At 36.0% G+C, this 18996-nt stretch overlaps 4 protein-coding genes across 4 annotated transcripts; 3 read left to right on the top strand and 1 right to left on the bottom strand.

Annotated features, from left to right (window-relative positions):
- Positions 1 to 160: 160 nt before the first annotated feature.
- Positions 161 to 1515, top strand: LOC103847702 (60S ribosomal protein L15-1). The gene is made up of 3 exons (XM_009124783.2): positions 161 to 357; positions 478 to 644; positions 917 to 1515. The coding sequence occupies exons 1-3, from the start codon at positions 354 to 356 to the stop codon at positions 1358 to 1360; spliced, it is 615 nt and encodes a 204-aa protein (XP_009123031.1). The 5' UTR covers positions 161 to 353; the 3' UTR covers positions 1361 to 1515.
- A 1669-nt stretch (positions 1516 to 3184) lies between these two features.
- On the top strand, positions 3185 to 4505 carry LOC103847701 (pheophorbidase). Its single transcript, XM_009124782.3, has 3 exons — positions 3185 to 3650; positions 3905 to 3979; positions 4084 to 4505. Exons 1-3 carry the CDS (start codon positions 3273 to 3275, stop codon positions 4363 to 4365), a joined length of 735 nt encoding a protein of 244 aa, XP_009123030.1. The 5' UTR covers positions 3185 to 3272; the 3' UTR covers positions 4366 to 4505.
- A 229-nt stretch (positions 4506 to 4734) lies between these two features.
- On the bottom strand, positions 4735 to 7864 carry LOC103847700 (O-fucosyltransferase 29). The gene is made up of 10 exons (XM_009124781.3): positions 7400 to 7864; positions 7242 to 7332; positions 7016 to 7092; positions 6813 to 6901; positions 6533 to 6722; positions 6261 to 6442; positions 6080 to 6182; positions 5664 to 5992; positions 5036 to 5379; positions 4735 to 4960 (listed from the first exon to the last, which is right to left on the bottom strand). The coding sequence occupies exons 1-9, from the start codon at positions 7589 to 7591 to the stop codon at positions 5043 to 5045; spliced, it is 1590 nt and encodes a 529-aa protein (XP_009123029.2). The 5' UTR covers positions 7592 to 7864; the 3' UTR covers positions 4735 to 4960; positions 5036 to 5042.
- A 4092-nt stretch (positions 7865 to 11956) lies between these two features.
- LOC103847697 (DEAD-box ATP-dependent RNA helicase 28) lies at positions 11957 to 16437 on the top strand. Its single transcript, XM_009124780.3, has 19 exons — positions 11957 to 12410; positions 12487 to 12672; positions 12747 to 12815; positions 12904 to 13010; positions 13105 to 13183; positions 13384 to 13557; positions 13735 to 13883; positions 13967 to 14062; positions 14181 to 14283; positions 14368 to 14430; positions 14532 to 14593; positions 14693 to 14789; positions 14888 to 15006; positions 15079 to 15121; positions 15204 to 15305; positions 15402 to 15494; positions 15603 to 15722; positions 15794 to 16098; positions 16190 to 16437. The coding sequence occupies exons 1-19, from the start codon at positions 12003 to 12005 to the stop codon at positions 16203 to 16205; spliced, it is 2391 nt and encodes a 796-aa protein (XP_009123028.1). The 5' UTR covers positions 11957 to 12002; the 3' UTR covers positions 16206 to 16437.
- The last annotated feature ends 2559 nt before the right edge of the window (positions 16438 to 18996 follow it).

The following is an 18996-nucleotide window of genomic DNA, read 5'->3' as shown; positions in this document are numbered from 1 at the left end:
TCTCCCAAAATCAAAAGTGCATTGGAAAATGGATCCAAGGAAACAAGAGAAAGAACGCCGAATAAATATTCCAAGAAAAAAAAGATGGAACACCAAGACACAGATTATTCTAATCAGTGTCATTTAGCTAACATGTAAACGTAAATAAATATCTATCACGAGGGAACCGAACCATCAAATCAACCATGCTAGTATACTTCTTGCTTTTATATGGTTTAATCCAAACTTTCAAGCCCATACATAATGGGCTTTTATATCATTAATCAGTAAGCCCAGTTTCTTTAAAACCCTAGTCCTTTTCTTTAAAGCCAGGGAGAAACTCTTTGTTGTGCGGCTCTGCGAAAACTTCGAAAATGGGTAAATCCTTCTTCTCATCTTTCCCTTTAGATCGATTTAGCGTTTCAAATGATGTGTTGTGTTATGGATCTGTTATTACGAGCTAGTTTAATAATTTAGATGGATTTTGGTGAACGCTAGGTGCTTACAAGTATGTGTCTGAGCTATGGAGGAAGAAGCAGTCCGACGTCATGAGGTTCGTGCAGAGGGTTAGGTGCTGGGAGTACAGACAGCAGCCTTCGATCGTCCGTCTCGTCAGGCCTACTCGTCCCGACAAGGCTCGTCGTTTGGGTTACAAAGCCAAACAGGTGATTTTTAGTTCTGCTTCCAAAATATGTTTTGTTTTTCTATAAAACATGACTTTTATTGGTAAAAGGAGTGTAGATAATTACAACATGTTTTTGATATTCCTGTGAAGTTGCCTTGTTAGTGGAGAGATATTGATGTTTATTGTGTTTTTTAAACAAACATTTATTCTTACTCACTCGCTGGATTTACACTTGTCTGAAAATCTAGCTCTTGTTCTGATTGGTACCTTAAACTCTGTTACTAATCGTGTTGGGATTTTAATGAATGACAGGGGTTTGTGGTGTACCGTGTCCGAGTGAGACGTGGTGGACGCAAGAGGCCAGTGCCAAAGGGAATTGTGTATGGTAAGCCCACAAACCAGGGAGTCACCCAACTCAAGTTCCAGAGGAGCAAGCGTTCCGTTGCTGAGGAGCGTGCTGGAAGGAAACTGGGCGGCCTCAGAGTCGTCAACTCCTACTGGCTCAACGAGGATTCGACCTACAAGTACTACGAGATCATCTTGGTTGACCCGGCGCACAACGCAGTGCGTAACGACCCGAGGATCAACTGGATCTGCAACCCGGTGCACAAACACCGTGAGCTCAGAGGACTTACGTCTGAGGGAAAGAAGAACAGAGGATTGCGCGGAAAAGGTCACAACAACCACAAGAACCGCCCGTCTCGCAGAGCAACCTGGAAGAAGAACAACTCTCTCTCCCTTCGCCGTTACCGTTGATTGCTCTTTTGCGATCATTGTTACTTCTATCTTCGTCTAGGTTACATGTTGTGTTACTGTTTTATCTCTTGCTTGATGATGACTTTGTGTTTTTTGCAAATTTTGGAGACTATACAATTGCCTTCGGATTATGGTTTTAAACGAATACCTTTATATTTGCTTGCGTTAATACCTTCAGTTTTAGGTTCAATCGTGAAAGTTCTTGTTTATCAACCCAATTCGCAACTTGATCTTATATTATGAATATATATATATGGGCAATCGAAATATATCAGCGATTACTAACTCCATATAATTTTTAACAAGTATGTAAATTAGTAGAAAAACTCAGTTTTAGATCAATACTGTATTTTTCTTCTAGTTGTAACAAAAACAACAAATTAATGTTTATCAAACAAGGTTTTGCTATTTATGAAAAATATGAATCTGTGTTACATTGTCCAGAGTTACTCTTAATACAAAACACTTGGTGTCTTTTGAGTTTTGACATTTTGTCTGCTCACTGAGTTGACAAGAGCATCGAAAACTCGTTGTTCCTACAATCACAAACACTACTCTCTTAGCATTCTCATCCTACCAAACAAGGTGCAATTCTTACTCCAAATCTTTGACATGTTCTAGTTAACAGATTTTTTAATTTGACCTATATTCCTACCTCTATTGAAACACTATATCTACTATTTTAAAGCTTTGAATATAATTCTAGTTTTAACACCGCAGAAAAACAGAAGAATCAAATTACAAAACAAGAAAGTACATTAAAATGAACGAATCTCAATATCAAATATCATCTTTCCACCAAAGACAAGAGGTTGTGTTACATAACAGATCTCGAATATAACCAGAAAATCAACATTTTCTTAGGTTTATGACTTTTACAAAATCGTAGATATCAATATGTCATCATCATCCTAGTCAAATCCGCTTTCTCTGTATCAAAGCTTTGTTCCTGAAAAGTAAAAGCCAAGACTGTTAGTAACAATCGTTGAGGATGATTAAACTCTCAGAGTTACTTGACTAGCAAGCAAACCTTCCTCTACATAATAATACCCTAAACAAGCGTTAAAGAAAAGAAAAAAAGGGCAGACAGACCTACGTCTATTTAGAGTAGGAAGACGAGGAGGGGACGCGCTTGTTGCGGAACATCATGTAACCAACCGGTAACACGACGCCGATCATCATAACCGCCGCTCCGATCAAGTACCGGAATATACTCCGAGGCTCTACTTCTATCACCATTCAAGTCGAAAATCAACGGAAAAGGAGATTTGAAATCGGGAATCAGATAATGAACTACTTATAATGGGCCTTTACTTTACGGCCCAATATATCCTTACTACAATTTCTTAGTGAGCCGAAACCTAATTAATGAGCCTAATAGTTTTGGATCCCATAATATAATACTGCCTCATAAATGTCTTTACAAGATTTTTTTTTATGTCAAAAAAAATATTTATTATTTATATATTCTATTAATTAAAATTATGTTATTGAATCACTATGAATTTAAAATTAGTAAAAATATATTTTAAAAATAAATGATGAATTTTTAATTAATCTTTTATTTTAATATATTTGAGAACTTCGTGACAAAAAAAAAAATATTTGAGAACATAAAACATCTATTAATTCGAAATAGAGGAATTTTTTGTTTCAGTATTCATGTATTATTAGATTTTTTTTTTAATTAGTCTTTTTCAAGTTCACTATCGAAACATATTCTAACAGTCTTTTTTCTTTGACGACAATTTTTATAAGAGAGACGGTAAGTTTGGTCCCACGGGTCGGAGAAACAGGTAATCGTTATCCCCAACATGTGAACCAAACCACGTTCACTTTTGGTGTTAAAATTAAGTGGACTAAACTTAACTTCAAACATCTACTCTCTAGAGTAAGTGTGTGAGTGACTGCGATGGGAGGAGACGGGGGTGATGAGCCAATAATTCACTTTGTACTCGTTCATGGAGCCTGCCACGGTGCTTGGTGTTGGTATAGACTCACCACTCTTCTTCTGTCCGCCGGATTCAAAGCCACCACCGTCGACCTCACCAGTGCCGGCATCAACCTCACCGACGCTAACACCGTATTCGAGTTCGACCATTATAACCGTCCTCTCTTCTCTCTCCTCTCCGATATCCCTCATCACCACAAGATCATACTCGTGGGACATAGCATCGGCGGAGCAAGTGTCACCGCAGCTCTCTGCAAGTTCTCAGACAAAATCTCCATGGCCGTTTACCTCGTTGCTGACATGGTTCAACCCGGAACCACATCTCCTCCTCATTCAATAGTGAGTGACTCTTTTCTTGACTTATCAGTTTATTTAACATGGTTTATGTAGGACGAGCCCATAATCATTTAAAAAACATTTGCACTAATTGGTTTTGAATCTTTTGATCAATGTCTAAAAACCTGTTAAGTGGTAATCAGTGTCCAGGGGCCGTCTTGAAAAGTTAGTTTACATATTAACCTAATTTTATAACACTGGTTTTGATAATGACATATTTTAAATCTATGTATTAAACTATTGTGAATATTTTAAAGATGTCTGTGGGAGAAGAGGAAGACATATGGGAGTTTACATATGGTGAAGGCGATGATAGCCAAAGTCCTCTTGAGGTTACTCTCTTACTTAATTCTCTAATCATGTTTCAGTAATTATAATGCGGTGATCAGATATATATATATATATATATATATGGTTGTTGTTGCATTGTTGGTAGGATGTAATTTTGGCGTCTAAGCTGTTGCGACCGTCTCCGGTAAGGGCTTTGCGAGGTATTGATAAGCTGCCTCCAAACCCTGAAGCAGACAAAGTTCCTCGAGTTTACATCAAGACTGCTAAGGATAACCTATGTGACCCTATACTCCAAGACCGTATGGTGGAGAAGTGGCCACCGTCTCAGTTGTATACACTGGAGGAGAGTGACCATTCTGCTTTCTTCTCTGTCCCAACTACCTTGTTCACTTGTCTCATCCGTGCTGTATTTTCTCCTGAGCTATAATTTCAAACTTCATTTTTTTGTTTGACCATGCCTCATTCTCTGTACACTCTGTTGATTCAGTGGTAGGAATGGCTTGGGGAATAACTATTGGGAGGTGATTTGTTGTGAGATTATTATTTTATCAAGTAGTTTCTCGTTTAGTATGCGTCTCATTTGAGTTTAAATAAGCTTGAAAACAAACCATGTCACAGTGCTTCCAAAGACTCTTGAGATAGGACCAAAATAAAATAATCAAACTTGAATTGACAAAACCAACATGTTTCTTTGATTCCAAAGAAAAAAATACAAACAGAAAATGTTAGGGATCAGAGAGGAAAACTTGATTTTACACTTCAGGAAATCTAGGAAATACAAAAAAAAAACAAACGGTTGAAGACAAAAAAAAACTAGATTTGAAGTAATAATATAAGACAAAATACAAGACAAGAGATAGTTTAGATGGTTCAAAACCAGTAAAGAAACAAGAGAGAGGTGGGTTATGTATGCCTATTCGATAGAGTATCTATAAACACTTTGAAGCAACAAGTAGCTACATGGGAAGCTCCTATATACCTCTCTCCTCTAAATGTGTTGTTGATCAACTCTCCTTACACAGCTGAAACAAAATAACACTTGTAGTTAAAACCTTGTAGATTCTAATGGTAGTATGCTACAGTAAAATCCAACGAACCAATCTACTAGTCTGGAAAGACTTCGTCGCGCTCACTGTCTGCTGAAGACAAATGACCATGTCCAGAGCTGGTGTTGTTGTGGACCTCTTCTGGTATGTCTTCTTCTTCATCATCCGTTGAGGTTTTATCGTAAGAGAAAGGTCTCTGACAAATGCAAGCTTGCGGGTACTCGTGGAACTCACCGCGTCCTGGTTTGAACTCATCAGGGTCACCCATGAACCCTCGCTGACAAGATTTCACTTTCTTGGCGAATGTTTGCCACTCCATCTTTTCCCGGTCCATGAACAATGCACTAAGCTTCTTTGCATTTGGCCTTATAGTCCTCTTATGCCCCATGTACCTCCTGCGATCACATACTCAAAAGTGGTTATTCTCATGTCTGATGATTAATAATATACTCCCTCCCTCCAACACAAAATAGATTTTTTTAGTGCTTTCACACATTGAAAAAACACATATTATTGTCAATAACTTTTAGTTAATTATTTTTCTTGAAGTTTACAAAACACACAAAAAAATTCTATCTTTGTGAAACAATTTTTTTCTAAAACATCTATCTTAATGGAACGAGAGAGTATGTGTTAACGCAAGAGCTCTAATGGGGGAACAAGTAGGAAGGACTGTTACCTTCGGCCTGCAAGAATCTTGGCCATATTTCCATTATTATTAGTAATAAAGACATCACTTTCGTCGCTGACTATGTAGTCAATGGCAGCAAGGCGTGAAGAGAAGGGAAGCATAGGCTTGAGCTCATCATTGGCAAGCATTTCCTTTGTGTAAAAGTTTGGAAACAGCTCTCTGAGTGGTCTCAGTGTCTTTTCACCGCCATATATCTCTCCAGAAGCAACATATATGTATGTGTTATTAGCAAAACCAAGAGCACGCAGCATTAAGCCCACTTCATGAGGGGTAAGTGGGCATTTCCCACGCTTCCTTTCCTCTAGAGGGTCCAGATCCTGCATTGATTTGCTTAGTGAGATGTTTACATAAGAAAAGGATTTGGGATTGTAAGAAAGTTATGCAGAAGAGACTGGTGAACTCACAGGCAAAGTGTCCCATCGTTTTCTTATCTCTGCCAGCTCAGCTCGCTCTTTTTCACCGCCCCCAAAGTCACAACCAGAGAAGGCTAGCATGTCAGGCTCAAACCTGCAATAAACGAATGTATGAATGAAGTCATCACATGAAGGAAAGACCATTAAGAAGAAAAATCTAAAATGGGAGAACCTCAAGTGGACAGCTATAAAACGTTTGGCCATCTTTCTCATCCTCTTGACCACTTTCATTCCAACTGATTGTATGCGCTTTGTGAATCTTAAAGCGTTATAGTTGACCCTGCACCGCAACTTTTGCATGTCTTCGTCTAGATCATTTGCTAGTCTGTAGTCAAACTTTGTCAATTGTAAAACCTGCAAGAAACATGAATAAGCTCCACAAAACCATAGAACTTTTGGTGACTGCATAAACAAATAGATTCTTAGGGTGAAGCGGAGTCTTACATGTCTTCTCGAGAGAATTGGCAATACTTGGTCGAGATAATACTCAGGAGTAGACTTCCGAGGCACACGCATGGTGTAAGGAGGTTTCTCCATGGACCGCATGACTCTGTCAGGAACTCTCTTTACTATGGTCACATCTTTTGTGAGGGAAGAGATGAACCAGTTAAAGTCAAAAATGTCATTAAAGTCACTACACAGAAAACAAAAAAACAAACTCAGATGATGCCTAATAGGTTAACTGAACATCTCCATTTGGCAAAACTTGCTTAGAGTTTTTTACCTGTCATCTTTCCAATAAGAGTGGTGATCCAACTCAGGTACAACTAAAGTAGCATTAAGAATCCGTGCAACAACCACTGCATCTGTTATCTGATCATAAAGAAAACATTCAGTTTCGAAAAGATAATGAGCAATACAAACATGTATACTCTTCTATTGGGCATATCCTAACACATTTAATCTTTGAGAAATAACGTCACTTACTCCTGTTCTTTGCTGGTTGAGACCTCCACTGGCTGCAATCAGCAAATACCCATTAGACTTATGCTCCTGAACAGCAGCTGCATGATGAGAAAACAAATTAGCAAGTTGTGCCTTTTTTAAAACCAAACTCAAAAAGGGCAGAGCCAAATTTGCTAGTAGATCAATAAAGTCACAGACTTTCTCCAACTAGAATCCAAAATCAATTTGAAAAAGATCTAACACTTACGCGGGAAGCTCTTTCCTCTCTCACTGCATCCATAGAAGAACTTTGAATACTTCGACTTCCAGACATCAATAGGTTCCTTACGGCTAATATCCTGAAGACATCCAATCTCAATAATCAGAAAGAGAAGAGTGAGTGATGAAAGTAAAGAAAGGGTATACCAGTAAGCTCCGTTTGCTTAGCTGCTGAGCCCACTCGAGGTGGGAGACAACGTGGCCGGTGAAGAGAGAGATGACACCCAAGGAGAAAAGCATGACACCGCAAACCCATTTCCACATTACGGTCCTCTTGGGCTGCCCCGAGAAAGATCTCCACTTCCATAACCCCCCGCTCTTGAGCTGAGCTACCCCCATTGATTCAAATGACTTCTCACCACCACTTTCATTATTACTGAAATGCCATCCTCCCCCGAAACCCACCAAGAATCGGGAATGTTCTTGATCTGAGGTTGTGCAGATCGGAGGATTAGGGTTTTGAGGAAAGCGAGTAAAGTATGTGTAAGGATCTCTCTCTCTCTCTCTCTCACTCTGTAAAGTTTTGAGATTTTTAGAGATGGTGAAGAGACAGTGCGTGCAGGCGTAGCCTTTTTGTCCGAGCAAAGTATTTGTTTTCTTTTCAGAAAGCGAGCAAAGTATTTATTCTTGAGAAAATTATTAATCACCTGAATTAATTAAATTAGTTAACTACTACTCACGATAACCAAATCAACACAATCACGCCGAAAGTGATATTGATGTTAAAACCGGTTTATACTCCACTTACTAGTTAAGTTTGGTTTAAAAGGCTTGTTGGTTAAGTTTGAACCACAACTCAACATCTACTGTATATGATTAGATTAACTTTTCTAATATTTGATTTTTAGCATTCTACATAAAATTTAAAATATCTATTTTATATTTTCAAAAAATAACGTTTAACCTAATAGCAAAATAAATTATAAAATGCAAATTTGTATAACTTACAAAATAGACCAATTGGTGCACAACAACAAAAAAATACAAAATAGACCAATTTTACATTAGAAAATAAAAATGTGATTTAATTTGAAACAAAAAAAATCTTCTAAAATGGAATTAGGACTTTTATCTTTTATAGAAACAATAAAGAAAAAATAGTAATGTTTCTTTCTTTCGTTTTTGGTCAAATAGTAATGTTTTTTCATTCATGGCTTTTTGGAAACATAACAAAAATAGATTGAAGAAGAAGAAAGCACAGATGTACATGAGATTCTGGAAATTTCAGTTGTGAATTTAAAGGTAGTTGTAATGAGATCACGTGATACTCAGTATCAACCCACGGGTCAGTCGCAAACCCACCGGCAAGTTATGATCATACGATAACCAGGCCAAACCAAATTGAAAATTACTCTTATGTACCGTTTTCAACACCAACTAGGCCTTTTTTAGTATATCAAGCTGGTTTTATTTAGTTGCATGATAGGACCACTGATCAACTTCCTGATATTTAGCTTAATTAATATGGTCACGTTACGTAGCGCAATGATTAATTAAGTTAGCAATTAATTAGCGTGGATATAATTCTTTTGTCAGAATATTGGTGGCATACAATCACTGCCAAAGGAAAGTCAAATGTACTTTTTATAACAACAAATAGTCAACTGTTTAAGAAATGGTGCTGTAGTTTTTTTTTTTTACCTACACTCTCTCTCTTTTCCCTCTAAAAATACCAGATCTAACAAACAAGTTGAGTTTTGATCAACTATGGTGGCTCCGTTCGCACCAGAGCTGAACTCCCTTTGTGATTTACTTTTTTTTAAACGGCTATGCACTGTTTCGTCTTCGGGTAACGAGGCCCATCAACGACATCATCGAAGTGGACTAGTTATGTTTTTGGTTCATTCGGGTTGTCTCCATTTTCCTTTATTGATGATGGGTTAGAGATCATCTTCTTTTTATTGTCGGTTTGTGCCTAGTTGCAGCGGTAGTTGTCGGTGGTCGTTGCTTCTGCTGGTTTTAGATATGGTTGTCAGATTAGTTTTGGCTGCTCTTTGGAATGATGGTATATGTTGTTTTCGTTTCTCTTGCCTATGAAAAATAGTACTTTGGAATGGATACGCTCTTCAAAAAGCTATTTTGTTTTCCTTCTCTTGTCGTCGATACCTTCTCCATTTATCCTTCTCGCAGTCATCTTTGTGGGTTTCTCTCTGTGTTTGCGAGGGTCCCTCTGCGTTAGCCGGTTGAAGGTTTGGAAATTGCGAGTTCTGAGATATCTCTATTTTCCTAAGGGTGAGTCTTTAATTTGTTCTCTCTCAGAGATGTTCGAGTTTGTGTTGATTAGTGTTGTAGCTTCGCCGGATTAAGAAAGAGCATCTTGTCTTCGTTGGTGGTATGCTTTTGTGACATCTGCTGAGTGAGATGCTTCGGTGTCGAAGCCTTCTGCTCCATTGGACTTCAACATTCTAATCTTATGTTTTGTTTAAAAGATGATGTTTCTCTAACTAAGTGCTTTGTTCTGTAATTTTAATCATTTTGTTTTTCTTGTTTTCCATATGTGGACTTAGACTTGGGGGATATTTATGTTTCTGTATGCTTAATGTCTCTATTTGTTCTTGTTCATCTTGGTTTGCTAATGAAATTTACATAGGAAAAAAAAGACGGTGAGTTTTTTTGCTAAAGAATTATTTTCAAATATATTTAAAACAATGAATAAAAGTTGCAAAAAAAAATATTTTCCAGAACTAATATATTTTCTTTCTATTTATGTGCTGTAGATTTACTTTCAAAGCTAAAACATGATTTGGTTATAAAGATTCCAAATTAAGTACTTACCACTCTTTTCAATCAACCTCTTAATATACTAAAATATTATTCGTTAGATTTGATTCCACTAATAAATTTGAATATCCGTAAAATTTTGAATCGCATTAAAATGTGATATCTTAAAACCCAAAACAAATCACAAATATTATTTAGAAAAAGTAGAATATCCAATCTTGATTTGTGTACGTATATAGATGTATAATGTAATTATGTATATGTCATTATATTCATATGTACAATTTTTGTCCATTTTTAATTGTGTGTTTTAAATATATATTTTTGGATATTCCAGACCTAATTTAATTTATGTGATTAACCTAATTTTAGAACATGAGTTTTTTATTAGGCTCGCTAATATTAAATTGTTTGTGTTTGCTTTATGATTTCTTAGTTTGTTAGTCTAATCATTTTATATACCTTTACTATGATGTATGATGGCATATGTATTTAATTTTTACAGTTATATTTATTTTCTTTTAATTTATTTAATACAAATAAAGTATTAAATCAAAAAATCCGTCAATGTATAAAAAATTATGACTATCCGGATTTTCGATCCTAATTTTTTTCGGATCAAAATGGGCGCAAAAACAATTATTTGATTGGAATATGGTGAATCATGAATATACCGACTTTCAGATATCCACTATGTGCCCATGACCACAGTTAAGAGCAATTAAGGTTTGGGCCTTTTGACAAAAAAAAAACCCAGAAATTTGAACCGATCCTAACGAATTCAAAAAGAATGAGGTGTTATTGGTTTATATATTTTGATTGATTTGGAAATCATATAGTATTTATAAATCCAAGTAAACTATGCAAATCCGGAGGTTTTCCTTCGGATTTGAGTCTTTGTATTTTTAACAAAAAAATCCAAACAAATCCATTCAAATCCATTATAAAATCAAATATATTAGTAAATCCGTACGATTGAATAACACTTGATTTGATATAGAATTTATGAATCAATAAACCAATAACACATGATTTTAATACAGATTTGAAAATCATAGAACCAATAACACTAGATTTAATTCGGATTTTCAAATCTATTAAAATACAACAACCAATAACCCCTACTGAATCTGAAATAGAAACCTAAAATGGATCTTACTCCACAATATTTTGGGTTTTACAAGAACATGTAAACCAAACAGATATCCAGAAAAACATAAAAAAAACTTCAGAAAACCCAAAAAGACACATATAAAACTCAATCTCGAATATGTATCCAAAACACCAAAAAACTCCATAACTAATTGATATAACATGAATAATTAACTTAAATACTCTTCCTAATGTATATTTTTGTATTTGGTCAAATATTGATGTTTTATGTTTTGATAATTGCTTTTGAAATTTATTTATGATAAGTGTTTCTAAAATTTAAACATTATTGCTTTATTTCGAGGTTCAAATGATTTCTAATTTTTAAATAGCTATCTTAAACTTATTTATGTTTTTCTCTTCTTTAAAAATCACCTAGATGCTACAAAAATTTTGTTAGTGCACATTATTTAAACTAACCAAGTTTATAAACTAAATTATGTATTTCAAGTCACGAATAGTATTTGGATCATCAAAAGTTCAAAACCTAAGTTAGAATCAAACCCGGATTTAATATGGATTCAAACAGGTTTGTGATTATATCCGAACCAAATCTAAAAAACTCAAGAGGCTAAATTTTATATAAGCCCATTAGAAATAAAAATCGTTGGTAAAGGAAAGAAGATAACAGAATAAGCCCATTAGATCTAACTTTATCAACCCAGCCCAAGATGCGGAAGATTGATTGATTACTCGAAATTTAGAATGGAAGGAAGAAACAAAGTTGGTTTTAAATCGAACCAAATCGGTTTTCAAAATTATATAAATTAACTCGGTTCGGTTCGGTTCGTTTTTTCCCCAGACCTATTTAGTAATCGCTTATAATCCGTTAATCGCCTCTCTCTCTCAAAGTTGTGAAACCTCATAAACCCTAGCAATGTCCGGGGCCTTCTTCTACGACGCCGCTAGCGACGACGATCTCGACTTCCTCAACCACGAAGAGGAGAGCAGCGACGAAGATGTAGCAGAAGAGCGTAAAGCTCGAGCAGAAGCTGGTGGAGAAGACGAAGAAGATAGCGAAGTTGAGGATGAAGACGACGATGAAGAAGAGGAAGATGAGAAAACTACAAAGAAAGGAAGCACCGATGCTCAATCTCCTTGGGATTTCGCGTCGTATTCAAGCTCCGTCGGGGAAGAACACGCCCGCCGTCACACAACCTCTATAGATGAGAAGATTTCAAAAGCTATCAAGCATCGTCCTCTTCCTATCTCCGCTGAGGAAGTAGAAGAAGAAGAAGAAGAGGAAGATGAAGAAGATGTCTCCGAGGCTGAACCTGACAAACAAGTATAAACACTGAATTGATTGAATCATTTTGTTTTCTTGAGAAATTTGAACTTTGAATTTGATTCTCTCTTTGAAGGAGGAGTATCTTTCGGAAGACGAAGAGGCAGCTGATTCGAAAGCAGACAATGTTGCAGCCAAGCCGTTCTTCTCTACCGTGGATGGAGTTTCGTTTCATGCCAACTCTTTCATGGAGCTCAATCTCTCTCGTCCGTTGCTTCGAGCTTGTGAAACTCTTGGATACAAGAAACCTACCCCGATTCAGGTTCAGTACTGAGTTTTTAGTTTCAGTTACTATTTAGAGAGGTTGTTCTGAATGGTGGAATGTTGCAAATGCAGGCAGCGTGTATACCTTTAGCACTTACAGGGCGTGATCTTTGCGCCAGTGCAATCACTGGATCAGGGAAGGTGAGAGCAGTAATAATAACTAGAAGGTTTTGTTAAAACTGTGGAGTTTTTTTTATTATGCTGATTTTAGTTTTCTTTCTTGTGATAGACTGCTGCGTTCGCTTTACCTACTCTTGAGAGGTTGCTGTTTCGTCCTAAGCGGGTCTTTGCTACTAGGGTTCTTATTCTCACTCCAACCAGGGAGCTGGCTGTCCAGTAAGTAGCCTCTCGCAAAAAGACTAAACCTTTAAGGTCTTTTTGATTCCTGTTGACGAAAAGCTTATTTGTTTTTTTTTTTAATCTGTTTCAGGATTCACAGTATGATTCAGAAGCTTGCACAGTTTACTGATATCAAATGTGGATTGATTGTAGGAGGGCTTTCTGTGAGGGTATGCATTCTATCTGTTAGGTGTCAGACTTCTTGTGTAACCGTTTGTGTTTAAATGTTTGAGATTTATAGATCTCATTTTACATTATTTGATGTTTGAGAGCAAGCTTAAATCCTCTCTAATAAATGTCTCTTACAATTCAAAAATTGGAATAGTATCAACTAGAAAGCTTGCTTAATCCTTCATGTTTCTTGTGTTAGGAGCAAGAGGTTGTTTTGAGGTCTATGCCAGATATTGTTGTCGCTACTCCTGGACGTATGATAGATCATTTGCGTAATTCGATGTCTGTCGATTTGGATGATCTCGCGGTTTTGATTCTCGATGAAGCAGATCGTCTTCTACAGACTGGGTTTGCCACTGAAATACAAGAGCTGGTATCTATCCTATTTCTTTACATTTTATGTTTGATGTTCAGTTCTCATGAACATATGATATTGAACTCTTGTGAATTTGTCTTATCTTTGATAGTTTCTAGTCGGCAGACTTGATTAAAGAGTTTATGTTAGGTATTCGTCGTTTGATTTTAAATATGAGCCTATGTCTACTTACAGGTTCGCTTATGTCCCAAGAGAAGGCAAACAATGCTCTTCTCAGCCACAATGACTGAAGAAGTTAAAGAGCTTGTCAAACTTTCCTTGAACAAACCGCTGCGTCTCTCAGCTGATCCATCGGCTAGAAGGCCTCCAGGCCTTACTGAAGAGTATGTCAGCTTCTACTCATCAGCTTATGATCTTGAATATAAATAACATATGACTTGCAACTAACTCGTGCTTTTAACTGTAGGGTGGTAAGAATACGCAGGACGCGTGAGGCAAATCAGGAAGCTGTTCTTCTTTCATTATGCACAAGAACTTTTAAATCAAAAGTCATCATCTTTAGGTTAGACTTCACTTGAAATGTGATACCTTTCTAATCCAAGTTCCACACAGTGCTTGTAAAGTTTGCTTTTTTTTTTGCGCATTTTCACTTACAGATTTTCTTTTTCTTCTTGTGCCAGTGGAACAAAACAGGCTGCACATAGACTGAAAATTTTGTTCGGACTAGCTGGCCTCAAAGCAGCTGAGCTCCATGGAAACCTAACTCAAGCACAACGTCTTGATGTAAGAAACTTGTACCCATCAGCTTTTTGTTCATGAATAACTCTGTTTCCCTCTTTGCAAGAGCTTATTGGTATCGTTTTGCAGTCTCTGGAACTTTTCAGGAAGCAAGAGGTTGATTTTCTCATTGCTACTGATGTGGCTGCTCGAGTAAGTATAAGAAGCAGATAACTTATTTTCCAAATGATCTCACAGTTGCTCTGCTTATTTTTTTTTTTCACTTCTTGAACACTCTTGTTTGAACATTCTAGGGGCTTGATATTATTGGTGTCCAAACTGTTATAAATTATGCCTGTCCTCGGGAAATAGACAGGTAACTACGAGATATTCTCTGTATGATATGATTGAATTAGAAAGCTCTCAGCTTTATTCTTAACTGATGTGAGGATAAATTTTTCCTTTTATTTTGCAGTTATGTTCACAGAGTTGGTAGAACAGCTAGGGCTGGAAGAGAAGGTTATGCTGTAACCTTTGTGACTGACAATGACCGATCCCTTTTGAAAGTCATTGTAAGCGATTCTTCAGATATAAATGGATCTTGCTATTGCCCGTTTTGATTAGCGCTTTAGTTTTGACAATTTAATTGAAATTGTTTTTCGATTACAAGGCCAAGAAGGTGGGTTCAAAGTTGAAAAGCAGAATCATCCCAGAGCAGTCAATCGTTAAGTGGTCTCAGATAATCGATGAAATGGAAGATCAATACTCTGCTGTTATTCGACTAGAGAGGTTCCATTTCACACCAATCAAATAATTACGTTGTTCATTGATCTGCATACTTAAGTTTTGAGGTGCTTTCAGGGAAGAGCGAGCTCTAAGGAAAGCTGAAATGGAATTTGCAAAGGTAGGAAGCTCTGGTTATTGAATTTGATAAGTTGTATCACTGGCTTAATATCTCATAGCTGATTATGGTTTTATTTCTGCAGGCGGAGAACATGATTGAACACAGAGATGAAATATTCGCACGCCCAAAAAGGACTTGGTTCATGACAGAGAAGGAGAAGAAGCTCGTGGCCAAAACTGAAAAGGTGTCCTTTTAATTAATTCACTCTCATTCATCAGAACTTTAACAGAAACTTTCTGAAATTGTTGTCTGAATCACTCTGGATACTTTGTCTGAACAGGATTCTGCTGGAAACCCTTCTGGAAACGAACTAATTAGTGCTGATATAGCAGAGGATCTCAAGATGAAGGAGAAGAGAAAACGCGAACGCGAGGTTCGTTTATCAAGAAGCTCTTCACTTTTCAGTTGCATAATCTTTTTCTTGGATTCTCATTATCTTCTTCCTAGAGAACTTACAATTCACTTGATCATGCAAGCACAGAAGAATCTTCCAAGGAAAAAACGTAGAAAGCTTGAAGCTGCCAGAGAGATGCTAGAGGATAACGAAGAAGAAGACGAAGAGGAAGAAGAAGGAGACGATGAAAAACGAGGAAGATCAAGAGTAAGTATCTTACAGTGTCTCTGTGATAGGGATCAAACATTGTATTGATTATCAACGTGTTTGTGTTTCAGGGGAAAGACAAGAAGAAGAAGAACGAACCAGAGAAGAAAGGATTGACACTTGTGGATCTTGGTTACAGACGAGCAAAGGCGGTAAAAGCAAAACAGAGAGCAATTGATTCGGGTAAGATGGATAGACCAACGCCGAACAAGAAACAAAACCTAAACCGGACTAAACCAAAAACGCAGCCTCGAAATGAAGAGATGAAAGATCTGTTCAAGAGTGATATGAGCGACAAAAAACAAGGCAGAGGCGGAGCTGCGGCTTCAGCGAAACCTCGCGGGAAGTCTAAGAACTCTTTCAAGAGCAAAGGCCGGTAAGTAATCCTCACTTTCATTCGCCAATTCTCAAATTCATTCATAATCATATATAATCATGAATTTTAAGGTAAAATAATTCTCATGCAGATATAAGCGTAGGTAGAAAAGTGACGAGCTTTTATTGAAGATATCGAAGGGCAATCCACCAGAACGAAAAAATACATTTTTGGCTAAGGGTTTAAACAATTTCATTATTATTGTAATATGATCAGACACGAGAGGTTGAATGTTTTCTAAATTTTGGTTTTCCCAATGGTTTTATAATCTTTCATGAAGCGTATTAGAACTTGGGTTTGGTTACACGTCTGAACCTGCATGTGATGATTATGTTTCCATCTGCATGTTTTTACTTTTTATTCTTCATTTTACCTTTTATCATCTCAACACCATTAAGGAGATCAAAGAAAAACATATTCTTTCTTATTATGCTCTTCTTCAAAACGTCAACTATCTTTAGCATTAGTTCAAAAGAAAGAAAAAAAAAACACTATTCAGCAATAACATGGGTGTTTACAGAAGTTCAAGAAATCCAAAAGGAGGCTACAAACAAGACCTTAAACAATATTCACGGTACATTGTTGTCCTTGCAAATCGAACATACCAGTCGTGGTTCAATTTTGCGGCCCAGATGTAAACCTGCAAACAAAAAAAATGAAATAACAACACTAGCTAGGTAGGTCAGTAATTAATGTAAACCACAAGTTCAGAAAGACTTACAAAGATGTACTCTGAAATAATCAACGTATGTGTCTGCCTTGCTCAAGGCTATTGCATGTATATTCATCACGAGTGGATAGGCAAAAAGCTCTGACCAAATTCATGTTAGATTTTGTATCTGGTAAGGTCCAGCCTATGAAGTAAAACATTAAAAATTAAAATCTAGACAATTATAAAGTAAGCACTAGAAGAAAACATGTCTATAACGAGGAATATTTTCAAGGATATGGGGTATCGTAAATTGAGAAGAGGTTACAATGGTATTACAAGGGAAAAGGAAATCGTTGTAAATTTAGAAGTAAATTTACGAGAAAAATATCTTCTCGTAAAATACTTGTAACTTTACAACAATTGTACGATGTAAGAGAAGATTCCTCGTAAAACAGTTGTAAAATAACAACCAATTTACGAGGGAAGTGTTACAATTCTTTAACAACAAATGTACGGATAAGCTGAAATAGTAGGTGTATGTAAGACTTTTAGCAATAAGTAATTAGAGAACATGTGTGAAATGTTAAACATATTTATATGGGCTCTTACAAGAGATTATTGAAGTGTAATTCCCTGGGTTAGTGAAGTTGAAATATGTCATGTTCAAATGTGAATGGTTTGACCTCCTCCTCAACAGAGGTGTTCGGTTTAATAAATTTGGACTTGTTGATGTCAATTTGGGACGAAGATACAACAAATTCGAGTTTGATCCAGATAACTGTCAATATGGAAATCTTCTCGACGATATGATAGATGAAGTAAATGAAGACAATTTTGATGAAAGTGATGATCAATGTAGTGATGATAACTTGAAAGATGAATCTGAATGATGTAATATATTTTCATAATTATGTTTTTATGTTCAAACAATTGTTTCCGTCAAATGAATTTCAAACTTAATCCATGTATTTTGACAAGAAAAAAAAGGTTAATACATGAGTGTTGAGGTTTATAGAATCATGTTTAAGGACTTGAGTTAAATGCACAACGCATTATTGGCATATAAGATAATCCATCACTTAGGTGAAAACTTTCCAGAAATGGGGTGTGTTGTGTGGTAAAACATATGTGCTAATAAAGTGGGAAAACATTTTTATTTCTTGGTATCATAATTAATAGCGACGACAATTATCCAGTTTTGGCACAAACATCCACAAGAGAACGACAAGTTTCAACAAAACACTTGTGATGGGGACTTCTATTGTAGGAAAAATTGGTGTATCTTCAATAGCAAATCTCCAGATAAATGATTAACTCTGTCCATCACTCAACAAAACCCTAATTCCTTATTATCCTGAGTAAAAATACCAAAGTTGAGGTCAGAATTGTTTACGAAGCTAGGGACATGTGTGCCCTATTCATTAACTAATTAATTAACATGACGTATCAATAAGATTCACTCACCAAGTACGCTCGAGAAGGCTCTTAACCTGTGATCCTTTAAGAAACCCTAATATGATCACAGCCCTTCTTCCTTTAGAGTTTTTTACTTGAGGTAGAATATATCTCCACCAGAGTTTTTTTTTCTCTAATAATAACATCTTTACATGTTTATATCTCAATAAACATATTTTGAAAAAATAAAAAGAGGAGTTATAGATCTTCGTAACTAGTTCCTTAATTTAAAGGTAGCCAATATTTTGGAATTGATATAAACTAAGAAAGTGTCAAGTTTAATTGAACATATTGGGGGTTAAATTTTTCTAAGACATTTCTTAGAAACTTATCCATCAATTAAATTTGTTGGAAACTTATGTTATCATTTTCTGAGAAGAAACTCTTTTATTTAGTAATCTGCCATTATATTTATAAAATTAATAGATACAACTTATATATTTATATATATTTATGTAGTTAAGGATTTAGTAACATTCTATAGTTATGGGATGGGGAAAATATTTTGTATATGATATGTTTTGCAAGAAAGCGATATATGCAGTGTGGAGAGAAAGAAATAAGAGATGGTATGGTGATTCACATATGCATGTTAAGTTCTTCAGAGAACTGCATAATAGAATGTTAGAAATAAAATGAGTTTTTCATGACCAAAAACGGAGTTAAAAAAACTAAGTATTTTGATCTTTTGGTTTGGTAGTAGATAAATAATTTTATAGAGTATGTATAGTGGTATCAAATTTGATTACCTGCTGCATTTGATGTAAAAAATTTTTTTTGATGAATAGAAA

This window comes from Brassica rapa, chromosome A08 (assembly GCF_000309985.2).
Source record: "Brassica rapa cultivar Chiifu-401-42 chromosome A08, CAAS_Brap_v3.01, whole genome shotgun sequence".
NCBI lineage: Eukaryota > Viridiplantae > Streptophyta > Magnoliopsida > Brassicales > Brassicaceae > Brassica > Brassica rapa.
Note: the sequence above shows the minus strand (reverse complement) of the source record. Positions and strands in the feature narration are given on the sequence as shown.